Below are 15,008 nucleotides of genomic sequence, written 5' to 3'. Positions count from 1 at the left end.
ATCTACCAAAATACGTTTGGATTTATTCATATACATAATTAGGTTAAATTATCACAAAATATGTGGCAGATTACTTAGAGAAAAAAATTAAAAATAAAAAAAGTTTCTGAAAATTGTAAGCCCCTGTCGTGACCAATAAAGATATGCCGTTCAAAACGGAAGCACTGACAATTCAATCATGGCGTCCTCCATTTCAACAAGAGGCAACGTGACAAGTCTTTAAAATAAAAAAGAAAACCCGTTTGGTTTACTCGGACAGCTAGCACAAGTATCGTTTAATTTCCTCAAGTGATATTAAACAAATAAGCGCTGTGGATCCTGTCGCTTAAAGGTGAGAAAACGGCATATTAATCTAAAATCCTGCCCGACTAAAGCGCAGTTGTTATTTTCTGTAAGTTCAGAGCACGTTGGTTCAGCTATACTGTATGTCAAATTAGTTGCATTTATTGTCAAATCAGTGAAGTAATAATTTAACTATCAAGAATTTTTTTACCTGTAAATATTTCAAAATTGTATTTGACTCCACTACCATAAATCTCAATTAAGACGTACGTCTTGAATTACTTAATCATTAGTTAAGTAATCTTTATTAACTTCATTATTTGTTGGAGGAAAAAGGGTTAAGGGACAACCTAACCGAAGCTTTAAATCAAAATGGGATTGTTTACCATTGTGTATACTGTTACTGTATTAAGATTTTTGGGCGGTGGAAACAGCGTTGGGCATGACTGAATTGTATGCTAGGTTGGAATGACTTGTATGCTAGGTTAGACAGTAAGGAGGGAGATACTGATCTATACAGGTTGGCAAGACAGAGAGACAGAGATGGGAAGGACGTGCAGCAGTTTAGGGTGATTAAGGATAGGATGGAAGTCTATTGACAGGTGCCAGTAGATAGATAGATAGATAGATAGATAGATAGATAGATATACGTTATCCCAAACTGGGAAATTTAGGAAGTAGTGTGATGGGAAGATGGAAAGAGTACTTTGAAAAGTTGATGAACGTAGAAAATGAGAGAGAACAAAGACTAGAAGAGGTGGCTGTTGTGGACCAGGATGTAGCAAAGATTAGTCAGGATGAAGTGAGGAGGGCAGTGAAGAGGATGAAGAGTGGAAAGGCAGTCAGTCCTGATGATATACCTGTAGAGGTTTGGAAGTGTCAAGGAGAGGTGGCAGTAGAGTTTCTGACTGGGTTGTTCAACAGGATCTTAGATAGTGAGAAGATGCCTGAGGAATGGAGAAGTGTACTGGTGCCCATTTTTAAGAACAAGGGAGATGTGCACAGTTGTGGCAACTACAAAGGAATAAAGCTGATGAGCCATACAATGAAGTTATGGGAAAGAGAAGCTAGACTAAAGGTCTAGAGAAGGTCTAGAGAAGCTAGACAAAAGGCAGAAGTGAGCATTTGTGAGCAGCAGTGTAGTTTCATGCCAAAAAAGAGTACTACAGCAGTATTTGCTTTGAGGATGTTGATAGAGAAGGTCGTTGGTGTGAGAGAAGAGGATGCAGAAGACAGGGTTAGATGGAGGCAACTGATTCGCTGTGGCTACCCCTGAAGGGAAAAGCCGAAAGGAAAAGATTGGAGATGTGGTTTTTTTGAGGGGGGGTTCACTGAAAATAAATTTTTGCTGACAATGAGCTACAAATAACCCAAATTACAATCACAAACCCAAATTATGGTGGAGACAGGGGGCATCTGGTTCTTTTACACTGACAATTTGCCTTAGTTTCTTGATGCAACAAACCTTTTGCACACCATATTAATTACATGTAGTTGAAAGAATGGTGAAGCATTTTCTGTAAAGATTTTGTCATCCTTGGACTTCTGTATTTCTTCTTCAGTAAAATAAAACCATTTGCTTTTGGTAAACTTTTGAAGCATTCCTAGTTGTAAATTACTGCTTTTGGCAGTACTAATGCTTGATCACACGTTGCCGCCATATCTTAGTTTTTGTATGGGAGCTAACAAAAGAAAATGAGTTTAATTCCTTCATTGTCTGACTGTTTCGAAGTTGCATAAAATTCCTGAGAAATATGTTGTATAACGTGTAATAACTATGCAGCTGTTATGGCAGAAATTGAAAGGTGGCATTGAAAGTACACCGAGTGACTTCAATTTGTTTGGTGATACTTTCGATATACCCTATTTACTGCAATAGTGTTGCTTATTGCTGCAGCTTTTTGTATTCTTAATATAATATCATTTCAATCAACAAACTGTTGATGCAGGCAGCATCAACAAACTTGGAGAGAACTTCCTTGTGACTCAAAAAAATGTAATTTCTTGGCTCACAACCTGATGCTGGAATCCAAGAAATTAAAATAATCTTGAACCAACTGATAACCACTTGCACGATACACATAATCTGACTAGGGTTGTAGTGTTTGTTGAGCCATTTTGTGCAATGAAAGCCTGTTTTATTAAACTTGTGTCCAAGTGTACTGTCTTGGTGTCTTGCTTCTTGCTAACAATATCCTTATTTTTATGTTTTGTAGTGTGACAGTCAGAATATTCTTTCTCATCCAGCGCAGACATGGCTTCATTTAAACCTACACAAATCCAAGTCTATCCTAAACTTGGAGAGAAAGTCACACAAGACACGCTGTATTGGAAAAACTACAAGGTGAGTTACTTCTACATCATACACTTAATATTATGAGCAAAAAGTGCCGCACTTAATTTAGTTTATCATCCTTAATAATGCGTCTTATTTCTGTCCACACAGACTCCAGTCCAAATAAAAGAATTTGGAGCAATCACAAACATAGACTTCTCTCCAGTAGCCCCACATAACTTTGCTGTGACAGCATTCACAAGAGTATGTAGGAGTGTTTTAATTTATTTTAATTAACGTTAAACTATTGTCTCCCTGTGAATAATGATGGTAAAAATAAGGTTTCTTGTCTTTCTAACTCTGTATTTTTCCAAAGGTCCATATTTATGGTCCATTCTCCCAGGAGCCTCTGAAAGCCTTTACAAGGTTTAAAGACACGGCGTACAGTGGGAGGTTCAGGTCAGATGGTCAGCTGCTTGTGGCAGGATGTGAAGACTCTGTGGTCAGACTGTTTGATGTCGGAGGCAAGGTGGCACTCAGGATGTTCAAAGGGCACAAAAAGTGGGTAACCTTGCGCATCACATTCTGCTAAATTTGGATTTGTCCCTGTTACCTAATGAAGAAATGTGTGAAGTGGTAGAGCTGTTTGTTGTTTTGGTGGTGGGATAAGAGCATATCTACTCCAAGTTAAAATCCAAGTTTAAAATTTGATTTTTGATTTTTTTTTGCTGACAATGATACAGTATGAGGTTGTGCTCTTCAACCAAACAGTAACAGAATTGGTTAAATAAAACAACTGGAAAAAATCTGAAATTTCAGCCATCATTCTAATGTTCTCCTGTTCAGAACTTTTGACTTTCTGATGAAGTGTGTGTTCTGTGTGATCCGTCAATTGAATTTCATGATGACCTAAAAAAATTATAAAGGGTTTTAACTACAAAGTTGTCATAAAACATTTTCTTACCTTGTGTTTCTATGCTCAGGGCTGTCCATGTGACAGATTTCACCTCAGACCATTACCAGATCCTCACAGGATCAGACGACTACACCTGTCGACTTTGGGACATCCCGAATGCCACAGAGCTCAACTCTTACCAAGAGCACACAGATTACATTCGCTGTGGTGTTGCTAGTAAACTCAACAGGGATCTTTTCATTACCGGTGAGAGAAAGCTACAATTCTTAAAGAAACGCAAGAAAAAGAAGTGGCGGCACAGGAAATGAACTTTTTTAGTTTATTAGTACGAGTGCTTGTTCAATCTAGAGCAAAGCACACATTTTATAGGCAGTACATGTCTAAAAAGCATGCACTTTATGATATATCAAGTGTTAAACTGATCAATCTTAATCTAACAACTAAGGATGACTTGGTGAACTGTGATTACTGAGTGCCACAGAAGATACAAGAATGAATGAGTGATCTCTGAGCAAAGCACTAATGACAAAGTTTGTTTTTTTCACCTCTAGGATCTTATGACCATACAGTGAAACTGTTTGATGCCAGGGTTGATAAGAGTGTGATGACCATGAACCATGGCCATCCAGTGGAGAGTGTGCTTCTCTATCCTTCTGAGGGACTCCTTGTCTCTGCAGGTAAGAATGGCATTATTCTCAGTACAAACTGATATTCAGTCAGTGATGACTTTCATTTAAAGGAGTCTATCTGGTGCTTCAAAAGGTGCTGTTAATGGGTGTACTAAACTAACATTTATTGATGTTATTTTTTAGGAGGACGTTACGTGAAAGTTTGGGATCTCCTTAAAGGAGGTCAAGCACTTGTGTCACTGAAGAACCATCACAAAACGGTTACCTGTTTGTGTCTCAGCAGCAATGGGCAGAGATTGCTGTCTGCTTCTTTGGACAGGTATAGGATGGGTGTATGTGCAGCATGCAGGTCTATTAGACCTGCATGCTGCTTTTTCTGTTGTGACATTTGCATAATGGTAAATGTTCTTATCTGATCTGTAACACAGATTCATTGTCTTTCAGGCATGTAAAGGTGTACAGCACAGTCAATTATAAAGTCGTTCACAACTTTGACTATGCTGCCTCCATCCTCAGTCTGGCTTTGGCTGTAAGAACTCACACTCAACTTCATTGTTTTTTAGTAAAGAAGGACATCTGATTACCACATGCTAATGAGACAGGAAAAATTCTATTTATCTGTGACTTAAAAACGGAGTTGTGGCCACAAGTGAAAGTTGAGTTAAAATACAGTTTCTGTGAAAGGTGACATTATATTCTAATCATCATGATGGTGTGACATGAAGTCACTCCCTCTAGATAGAAAATGTTCCTTTTTATGTTAACAAAAACACGGTGGGTTTTAGTTTCAGGTGATTAAATGATAATGAAAACATTATTTCAAATATCTTTTCTATATTTTGCCATTATTACACACATTACTGCTCACAGCTCTTTCATTGCATGTGGTCAGAGCCTGAATTTACGGCATAACTGTGTTTCTCCTCAGCCGGACGATGCATCAATTGTCGCGGGCATGACCAACAGTGTCCTTAGTATCAAACACCGGAAAAGCCTCGAAGAGTCAAAAGAAGTCTCTGGACAACCAAGGCGACGACCAGCATACCGGGTTTTTGTCAAGGGGAAGAACTACGTTCCAAAACAGGTTTGTTGGGTTCATAACCAGTGGCAGCTGACATTAACAGTCTGAGATTAGATCTGACTATTTTCATGTTTTTTTGTCTCCTTTTTTCCCTAGGATGATTATCTTGTCAGTAAACCAGTAAGGCAACATTTGGCCAAATATGATAAACAGCTCAAGAAATTTAATGTGTCAAAAGCTTTGGACACTGCTCTGGAGGTATGCAAATACATTTATAACACTAGGTTCAACCTAAAACCATTTTTTGTCAAGGTTCCTTTATATTTAGATTCAGTAACATGAAAAAGTGACTTTTTTTCACAGACATGGACAAGATGGAAGAAGCCAGAGATTACAGTTGCTGTAATAAAAGAACTGAATCGAAGGGGAACATTGAAAAATGCTCTGGCTGGAAGGGACGAACAGGCACTTTCACGGTTGCTCAACTTTCTCATAGGGTAACTTGTCATTACTCATGTATCTTTATTAAGTTCACACATTGTGTGTCAGCTTGTACATCAAATTGTACAGATATATTTCATCACATGAATAATTCAGCCTTTTCCAATTTTTTTCTCCAGGAACTTGGTTGATGCCAGGTTTGCTCCTGTCCTCATAACTGCTGCTGAAATGATCCTGGACATCTATCAGTCAATCATCGGCCGATCCCCCGTCATCGACCGACAGCTGCTGCGCCTGCAGGAGCTGCTGGAAAGGGAGATCGACTACCAGCAGGACTTACTGGAGGTTCTTGGCATGTTGGACACAATGTTTGCCTCCACCCTCCCCAGGAAGGAGGTGCCATGCTGTGGGATTAGCAGGTCTAATGGCCTGGCTCAGGGAGAAACGAGTAGCTCAAATACACAGCTCCAGGTCGCCTAAAGCCTCCAAGGATGAACAGCTGTGGAATATGTTAGTGAATTTACAAATTAAACCTTTATTAAACATCCGACAAAGGTTTCCTGACAAAGACGTGTGACCAAACGGAATCCTGGTACAGATTTTAAGACACTGACAAACCAGTGATCTCACTCTGGTGTTTTAACTCCTGAACACACACTCAGCAACAATGGACATGTATTTAGTGTAAGAACAATCTGTGTGTTTGTTGAGTAAGTTTTAATGGATGTCTTGTACTGAAACGTTCAGTGGTAAATGTGGTGTGAATGTATGTACACACCTCTCATTGTGTTTTTGTAATAGGTGGGGTTATAAGCAGAAAAGATTTTATATTCAGTCTCTTGCAAATTGTGCCAGTGGTTTAAAAAAATCACCTTAAGTCACTTGTATTGTTAAATTTTCTGATTATGCATTCATGGGATTTAAACTTGAGAAAACATGTCTCTATAAAATAATGTAAATATTGATGTAGGACAGGTTTTGTGATAACTGAAGAAAGATGACAACGGGAAAAATCTTAGAATCAGAATCCACAAATATATCTACTGAATATATCTACCGTATCTCCAAGTGTTTCTATCCGGCCACCACTGCAACAGCAGGACCCCTGGCACCCATGGAAATCTGGACTAGTTTGAGTGTGATGCAGTACATCACCTCTGAAACCCGTTAATATGTGGGCCGTTATGCCACAGGATGGCATCCAGAGCTTGTGCTGAACCATTACAATGCCTGCTCAGGTTGTGTCACCTGAGAATTTTTTTCTTTAATCATAGCGTACATTAGAACCGTTTACTGGTGTGGTTCCCTTTGCTGTGTGGAAACTTTTACCAAAACCATAGATTAAGAGGAGTACCAACAAAGTGGCCCAAACCCACACAGCCAGATGCTGTAGTCACAACACAAGAATCACGTGAACTCATGCATGTGTTCATAACGACAGGTCTGTCATCTGATGGCTTATGCTCATGTTTGTCTGTGTAGCGTGTCTTTGTTGCTGATTAAATAAATAAAAAAAAGTGGAAAAAAAGTACAGGTTATTTTTACATACGGCACAAATCCCTGACGTGTCAGCACAAGGAGGTCCGCCGCTGCTGCCTCTGTTTTATCGCCGTCCACTAGGGGTCGCTGTAAACTTTGAGTACGCTCCAGGTGACATCCCCTTCCATAGGCGGAAGACGCAGCATCATCATCATCATCCCCATCAGAGGAGGATGCTGTGTCAGTGGAGGCTACAGCTCAGACCGCAAACAGCAGCTGCGCCGACTCTGCGCCACTTCTCAACTTGTCGCTGTGACGTCTACACACCAATTAGCAGTTAGCTTCCAGAACATGAGTCAAGTTTAATTCCAACGCGCTCTCAGGGTTCTTCCGTCCGAGTTTGAGCTCCTGGAGGGTGAGTCCGTCAGGGTGTTTGTTTCCAACATCTCAGTTTGTGTGCTGTTCACAGGTTGTAAACATATCAGCCTAACAAATGCTGACATGTAGCCCTATGAAACAGCAGACCTCATTTTTAAATGAAATAGGTCAGCATTTGGCATAGACAAAAAAAAATTGAGTTATTGATAAAGAGCATGAAATGTTTTTTTTTAATGCTGTTGTTTGTGGGATATAATTTTAAATATGCAATATAGGGCCTTTAAAATCCCAAATTCACTATGTGGGTGGCCTACTTCTAAAATTCAGGTCAGGAATTTCTCAATTGTTTATGTTTTCACTTTAGTGACCGTTTCACTTGCTTGTTGTATTATTATTTAATATACTTGTACTCATAAATATAATTTGATAATTTCAATGGGAAGTAGTTTCTTAAAATTGTATGATGCAATGGCTGGTAAAGAGCATATCTGAACATTGTAGCACTGAAGATTCCCGTTTAGCAGACATGTATATACAGTACAAGAATAAACTACACACTGAACGTACATCAAATGAGGGCATGTTTGATATTCTGGTACACACTGTGTACCAGAATATCAAAGTATCATCATTAAAATCATTATTCACATAGTTGAGATCAAAAGATGATCCTGTGTCATCAGAGATTCACGTCTTGGCACAGATAAGGTTTGGTAATCGCTTCAGGATCACAAGAGCAGAGCGAATAACCAACGAAAGCGGAAGAAGTAGCAGTCACATGTCTACACTTATTGTGTTTGTCTCTGGGTTTCTTTTCATGCAGTTAATGTTCAGATGAAGCTGAGCAGGAGAAAGGTGCCTCTGTATGTGAGTATGTGCTCCAGGACACAATTAAAAGTGAGAACAGTTTCATTTGATCTCAAGGCTTAGATGTCCATCAGGAACGTCTTTGGAAATTGAGTTTTGGTTCAAAAAAATATTTGTTGTAGAGGTTTTGTGCTCATGACCGAATCATTAAAAAATCTAACCTATTATATTCTACTATAACCTTGTTCTGCTTATGGATCACTACAGAGACTTCAGATCTGGCAGTAGGGTCAGTGAGGGCGCCATGATGACAGGAGACTGATGTTTGTGGCTTTAATCAAACAGGGACTTTCTTAATCTTTGAATTAAACATTTCTTGTTTTTGATGTTGGATTATTTGAGCACTGAATCATAGTTTCTTTTGAAAAAACAAAGTTCTCCATCAGCATAATGTTAACAAAAGCAGACTGTCATTGGTGTATATAATTAGCAAATCAGTAATTCTGTGATTCACGCCTCCTATGTTTATTGTCTTTGTGTTTCACTCACTCAGTGTTGGAACGTGTGTTTGCTGTCAGTTTGATTTGTGAATATCTCTGGTCATGTTTTCCCTTTGAATGGATTGGTTGGTTTTGGAGTCATACTGCAGTCAAATATTGTTTCATTGGTTTCAGTTTAATAATGTACACAATCATTAACAAAAACTAACATTGCTCTGTGGATCAAAAGGGGGACAACTGACTCACATTGTATTCAGGCAAATTAATCTTCTCTCGGCCTACTTGGTTGTAATTCTGTTATTTACTTTTAATGTGGCTACACCACCAGCTCCAGTGCTTCTTTTCTGTTGAAGGCCACAAATGAGCGAATAAATACAGACATGGAATAACTCAGTTTACTCTGTGAAACTGGGAGTAAGATGCTGACACTTTTTTGCACAATAACTAAACTGCTGATGTGCCAGAGACAGCTGTTACCATGTTACTCATTTTAGCCTTTTAGCGTAACTTTCGCCACATAAAACAAAACCAGGGTTTAATGGGACTGTCATTCATCTTAAATTCATGTTGTCAAAAACCAGTACAAATATATGGGATGTATTCAAATAATATCTTAAATTGAGTTATTGAATAAATATTATTTAGTAAATGTGAATGTCTATACATATATATAATGTTAAGATTATTTGGTTGTTAATTTGAAACTCCATTTAAAAGCAAAACAAAACACTAAATTCAGTTGGAGTAGTGCTCTATCTCAGACTCTAATATAAAATATGATACGATATAATGGCTTCACTAGAGGGAAATTCAGGAGGTAGTTTTAGTCAGAAAGCCTGTCATCTTACAGTATGCACACACATCGATTAGTTTATGAGCATCTGTTCCACTGTGGATGGCAGAACAAACTAATATTTCAAAATGGATAATAACAAAAATATTAACTAATGTACTGTAACTAATCCTTTGCCTCAAATAGTCATCAGACTCGGTCTATTAATTCCTTTCACTGCATCAATGTTGGGCAACATCTGTTCAGTCACACAGAGGTGAAGAATGTCAGCAGTGAACAAGCTGTGGAGAACTTATAAAACTTGTGGTGAACTTTGATGTTCTGTCAATTGAAGAATAAAAAGAGATTTTAAAAAATGGATGAGTGAACCCAGAGATTGGGTTGGGTGAGACATAGAAGTAGGATTATTTATATCAGTCTGTCCAAGACTGTGAGAGAAATAAAGAGAAAAGCCTCTCGGATCAGAGAAATCAGGTCAGCTGTTGAGGTGATGCAAGGCTAATAGACTCCCTAAGACTGAGAGGAAAACTATTTAAGAAAACTCTCTAACTCTACCACAATAATATGTGATGGTCATTGCTTCATAGTTGATTGATTATAATTGACCAGTCAGGTCAAGAAAGTTTTCTCTGTGTAATCTGCACATAGTGTCATGATGCGTCTTTATTGTCTGGTCTATTGAGCCTGCTTTAAGTGGATAAATTGATGTCTTATACAATGATTTTCCTCAGTGCTGATGGATTAAAGTGGCTCTAGAAAGTAGGTTAGGAGCACTTGAAGCTTTTATTCCAGAAGACTGTAAATAATTCAGTTGTAAAAGACCTCTCATCAAGGACATTTGTAGTTGTATTAAATATAAAGACAGCTATTCATCAGAAACTCCGTATGCATTAATGAAACTACACTTAACTTTCTCTAGTCATAGACGTAGACGTTGAGATGTTGGAAGTGGGAAAAGTGGCCAAAAGTAAGCATTAAATAGACTTTGATGCTCCCAAATTTATGGTAGCTAGACATCTGGGTCAGAGCATCAACAAAACTGCATGTCTTGTTTAGTGTTCCTAGTCTACAGTGGTCGGTTTAGACTATAGTGGTCTAAGGAAGGACAGTGTGAACCGTTGACAGGGTCCCTGGTGCCAAAACCTATTGATTCACCTTACGATCGAAAGCCGGCTCACATTGCCTGATCCCATAAAGGGGTTATTGTAGCCCGGAATACTGAAACAGGTAACGCTGGTAAGGCCTACTTAGCCACAGACCAGTCATCCTGCCCATGTTAACCCCTGTCCAACGCCAAAAGCACCGGCAATGATCACCTGAGAATCAGACATGGACCACGGAGCAGTACATTGGAATAGTTTGTGAAACAAACAACAAGATGTCAACTCAGCTGCTAAATTCCCCAGACAAAATTGTCTGGTCCAGAAAGGTCCATGGAATATTACAAGGTAATGAGTTTGGTACTGGAATCAAATGTGTTCTATGTGCTCTACTACCAAACATTTTAAAAAGACACCATCCAAGATAAATCTGGCATCCATAACCTTTTAACCACAGTCTCTAAAGACAGGATTTACAGGCTCGGGAGATTTATAGTCATGTTTTACATACTCAGGTGGGATTTTTTTTCTCTCAGGGCTACCATTCAGTGTATAAATTGGTGTGACTGCTCTGGCCTATTTCATCTTCTTCTGCCTCAGATCTGAAGTCTAAAGTGTTCTGGCCTGTTAGGGTCAGGGCTTTGCAATAGACAATAAGGCATTCCTCTTTTTATTGAAGGAGAATGTATTATTGTACCCTCAAAAGGAATGCTGTCAGGGGATTTGTTGTACTTTGTCTCTTCTCAAATGAGCCTGTATCTTCACGAATACAAATTGTGTATCTCTTCACCTACAGCACCTTTTTAAAAATATTTTCCTCTCAAACTTTCTCAACTCCCTCCATCAAAGGGTCAAGCCAAGGTATTTGCATTGCTGGATGATTTGGAACCTGTGCCAGAGGAGGCCGAGATCTATGTTGTTTTGGAGGGATCCACACTGGTCCATGTCACCAGGGCTCAGAATGACATCATGCTCTGTTTTATAGTGCCGGGTATGTTAATATGTACAGTATGTCCACATGATGCCTAATTCCTGTGTTTTGCATCAAAATTTAAGAAAATCTAAATATTCATATAAGGAAAACACTCACACACACACACAGACACACACACACACACACACACACACACACACACACACACACACACACACACACACAGACACACACACACACACACACACACACACACACACACACACACACACACACACACACACACACACACACACACACAGAGACACACACACACACACACACACACACACACACACACACACACACACACACACACACACACACTGTGACCAGTGGTCTGGAAAGGCACAAAATCTTATCAGCTTCCTCTCAGGAGGGAAATGACTCCATAAACAAATTGTCAACATTACTGAGCCTCTATGTAGGTCGACACAGACAACAAGCACTCCTTCAAGCTTGTACACACTCAACAATCGCTGGACAAGAAAAACTGGGACTAATTTCCTTCAAAACAATAAGGAATTGTTTTTATTATTCTTTAAAATAAAAATAAAAGCGCATATTTTAACCTTTCTTAAAATTTAATTTGTAGTAAATATTTTCATTAGTTTGCCACAGACATTATTCGCCTATGCAGTTTTCTTTATACACACCAGCTTTCAGTTACTTTCATTTTAAAAATAGAATAGAATAGAATGCCTTTAATGTCTTCACACACAAGTGTAAAATGAAATTCTTAGACGACTCTCTGTGCCAAAGTACTCAGGTTCAAGTATAAATTGTAACTGTAAATACAAAACAAGAAAACAAAAACACAGGTGCAAGAAACAAGCAATTTTTGCTTGGAACAGACACCTTTTTTTGAGATTTTGCCCTCATTGGATATTTTATTGGTAGTTTTTGTGTTTCCAGAGCATGAGAATACAGTAGCCGTGTCTGATTATTTTGTTAATATTGCTTTACATGCTTAATGGAACTGCGAAAATTCAAAGCTATGTGGAATAGTTTTTTTTAAGTCTGTTTTTTGCTGCATTGTGTTCCTCCTCAGGACATAACCTTGCCGAGATGGTTTCTGTCCAGGCCTATCTGTACGCTGAACCCACAACCCTCACCTGGGTGGGTGGAGCTTCATTGGAATATGTCCAGGATGATGCTCAGGTAGCAAAGAAATAGAAGTGTGATCCCACATTTGTCCTGCAAGCATGTTCATTCTTACTTGTTTGTTCATAGTTCTTTGTGTGTTATGTTCTTTGTGTGACGTGAGTAATGACCATCTTAGCACTGGAATGATTATAATAGTTATTCTTTGAAAGTGTTCAGTGTTACTTATAGGATTGCATGCACTGTTCACATACTTCGCATAAAATGAATCATAAACCTTAAGTCACAGTTCTCCAGTGTTGCTTTGAATTGAAAATGATTGAAATTTCTTAGCTCACTTCCACACCAGTATTTTGATGTTGTTTGTCTCTTTTCTTGCATTTTGCACAGCTACCTTGTGTAAGTAAGTAATCAGTTACTTCATGATGTATCTTGGTAACTACCTATTTATTATCAGGACCTTGCAGAGCACCTGGTAATCCAGGGACATTGTTTGACCTCCACGGATTACATGGAGCTGAGCAACCTCTTCAACCTGGGCCAGGAAAGCTCTCGCTGGGCTATGGATCGTCACGTGGCCCTGGCCATGGCCAACCTGGTGATCCCCCAAAGTTGGAATGTACTAGGGAGCCACAGTGGAGACGGTGAGAAAAGGGATTATGTTATCTTGCTGAACGGAAATTCTTGTGCAGATATATTGAAGTTGATCCGTGCCACATTGAATCTGGCTTTTATTATATAACAACGTCTGTGAACATTTTGCTATTCTAAATTGTTAAGTAAGGCAAAGGGAGAATATTTGTACAGCATCATTCAGACACAAGGTAGTTCTTTATGTGGGTATAGAAAGAATAAGAAATAAGGTATCAAGGACATTGCGAAGAAACAAGAGGATGAGAGATTTTAAAAACCAGACATTAGACACTGTTTTTAATTCAAGACACAGCTACTCTTAGCCAGTAGTTCGACCTTAACATAGGTCTTTGGATAGCAGCTAGATATTGGGGGAGTGTGAAAAATTTTCTTTGCTCAGACTCAGAATTACCCACCAATGTAAATTCCAGTCATCTCTATCTTGTAATCATGATTGAAACCAGTTCTGTACATCACCATGACGTCTTGTCTGCCAACACCTTCTGTAAAGATATCAGTCACTCATCGAGGCGACACGGTCAGGGTGATCAGTCCACAGCTTGTGTCCCAGCAGCTTTTACCCACGGTTCTACAATCCTGATCCAAAGCCACTTTGTGGTATTTTCTATGGCTTCAGTTGCGTGCTGTTTTGCCTGGCTGTGTGAAAACTCTGCAGAGTGAACGGCCTGCTAATCCCCGGAAGCCCACCTCCAGAGGCTTGCAGAATGTTTTCCATCTTTGCCTCCTCCACTCTTCTACCAGCTCCTGGTACATGGCACACTCTCTCCTGGCTTCTGTGGGGTGACTCCTGAACAGGCTCCTTCTGCATCTCACAAGAATCGGGTCCTCACTAAATGGATAGTGTACAAGTAAATCAAACATTGCATGAAGGAGTTTATGCGTTATTTTAATTGGTATAATGGCTGACACAGTGTTTGCGTAAAGAGTCAATTTTTTATCTTTAATTTATGAGTAGAAATTGATGAAGGACGGTTGATGTGCAGAGATACAGTAAACATCATTCAGTCATAATTTAATAATTTCTGCATAGTGCTTCAGAGTACTGCATGTACAGATAGTGTGCTGTTCATCTCTGTTTACTTCCACTCCGTTCTTGTATGCCATCATTCCCATTTTCCATCCTCACAGGGCTAAACTCGGAAGTGATCTTGGTCACAGTGAGCTTCTGCAGAATTCATCAAAGCCAATTAAGCAGCATGTAATATGGTTAATAGAGGCTGCTATTCCAACTGGAAGTAGCCACCGGCAGAACTCAGTAAAACTGGAGGAAAGTGTGTGTGCTTGCATGTGTGTGTGTGCGCGAGCAGTGACCCCCATGTGCATAAGATGCCACCATCTGTTTCTATGATCAGAGTGTTTGTGTGGGGCCCCCTAAATAAGAACAAAGATTTAGTTTTAATATGGCTATGTTTGTCTGTTGCATCACATCATCTCCCTCTGATCGTCTGTGGTTAATTTGATAAGACTGTTTATGTCATCACTGTATCCTGATGCTGAATGTAACTGAATTGTCAATCTTCAAGTCTCCTTTCATGCTTATGATTTGTTTTTGTTTGTAGTTAAAGGCACATACAAATAATCCTATTGGAACTTAATCAAAAAACCTCATAGAATCTGGATGATTTCTCTTTAGACAGAGTGCAACTCTGACAGATT

The 15,008-nt window shown here is 39.1% G+C and overlaps 2 protein-coding genes across 9 annotated transcripts in view; both read left to right on the top strand.

Moving 5' to 3' along the window:
* The first annotated feature begins 188 nt into the window (after positions 1-188).
* utp15 (UTP15 small subunit processome component) lies at positions 189-7,076 on the top strand. 3 transcript variants are annotated; one of them, XM_068310105.1, is made up of 12 exons: positions 189-331; positions 2,535-2,626; positions 2,729-2,821; positions 2,934-3,118; positions 3,541-3,719; positions 4,025-4,150; positions 4,286-4,421; positions 4,547-4,631; positions 5,031-5,186; positions 5,280-5,381; positions 5,487-5,620; positions 5,744-7,076. In XM_068310105.1, exons 2-12 carry the CDS (start codon positions 2,537-2,539, stop codon positions 6,042-6,044), a joined length of 1,587 nt encoding a protein of 528 aa, XP_068166206.1. In that variant the 5' UTR covers positions 189-331; positions 2,535-2,536; the 3' UTR covers positions 6,045-7,076. The 3 variants fall into 3 exon arrangements, with proteins under 3 accessions (XP_068166206.1, XP_068166205.1, XP_068166204.1); XM_068310104.1 differs by having other exon boundaries at positions 2,530-2,626; XM_068310103.1 differs by having other exon boundaries at positions 2,499-2,626.
* A 277-nt stretch (positions 7,077-7,353) lies between these two features.
* Positions 7,354-15,008, top strand: part of LOC137592160 (rho guanine nucleotide exchange factor 28-like) — a 36,516-nt gene continuing 28,861 nt past the window's right edge. For 2 of the 6 annotated variants that reach the window (XM_068310095.1, XM_068310094.1), the window contains exons 1-5: positions 7,355-7,458; positions 8,245-8,288; positions 11,471-11,612; positions 12,646-12,755; positions 13,156-13,342. In XM_068310095.1, coding sequence (XP_068166196.1) covers positions 8,256-8,288; positions 11,471-11,612; positions 12,646-12,755; positions 13,156-13,342 — 472 coding nt within the window. In that variant the 5' untranslated portion in view covers positions 7,355-7,458; positions 8,245-8,255. Of the gene's footprint in view, positions 7,459-8,244; positions 8,289-11,470; positions 11,613-12,645; positions 12,756-13,155; positions 13,343-15,008 lie in introns of all 6 variants that reach the window. The other 4 variants (XM_068310097.1, XM_068310099.1, XM_068310096.1 and 1 more) reach the window with 3 other exon arrangements.

The sequence above is a fragment of the Antennarius striatus genome, chromosome 3 (genome assembly GCF_040054535.1).
Source record: "Antennarius striatus isolate MH-2024 chromosome 3, ASM4005453v1, whole genome shotgun sequence".
In the NCBI taxonomy this organism is placed as follows: domain Eukaryota; kingdom Metazoa; phylum Chordata; class Actinopteri; order Lophiiformes; family Antennariidae; genus Antennarius; species Antennarius striatus.
The sequence above is the reverse complement of the archived record's forward strand: the minus strand, read 5'-3'. Positions and strand labels throughout refer to the sequence as shown.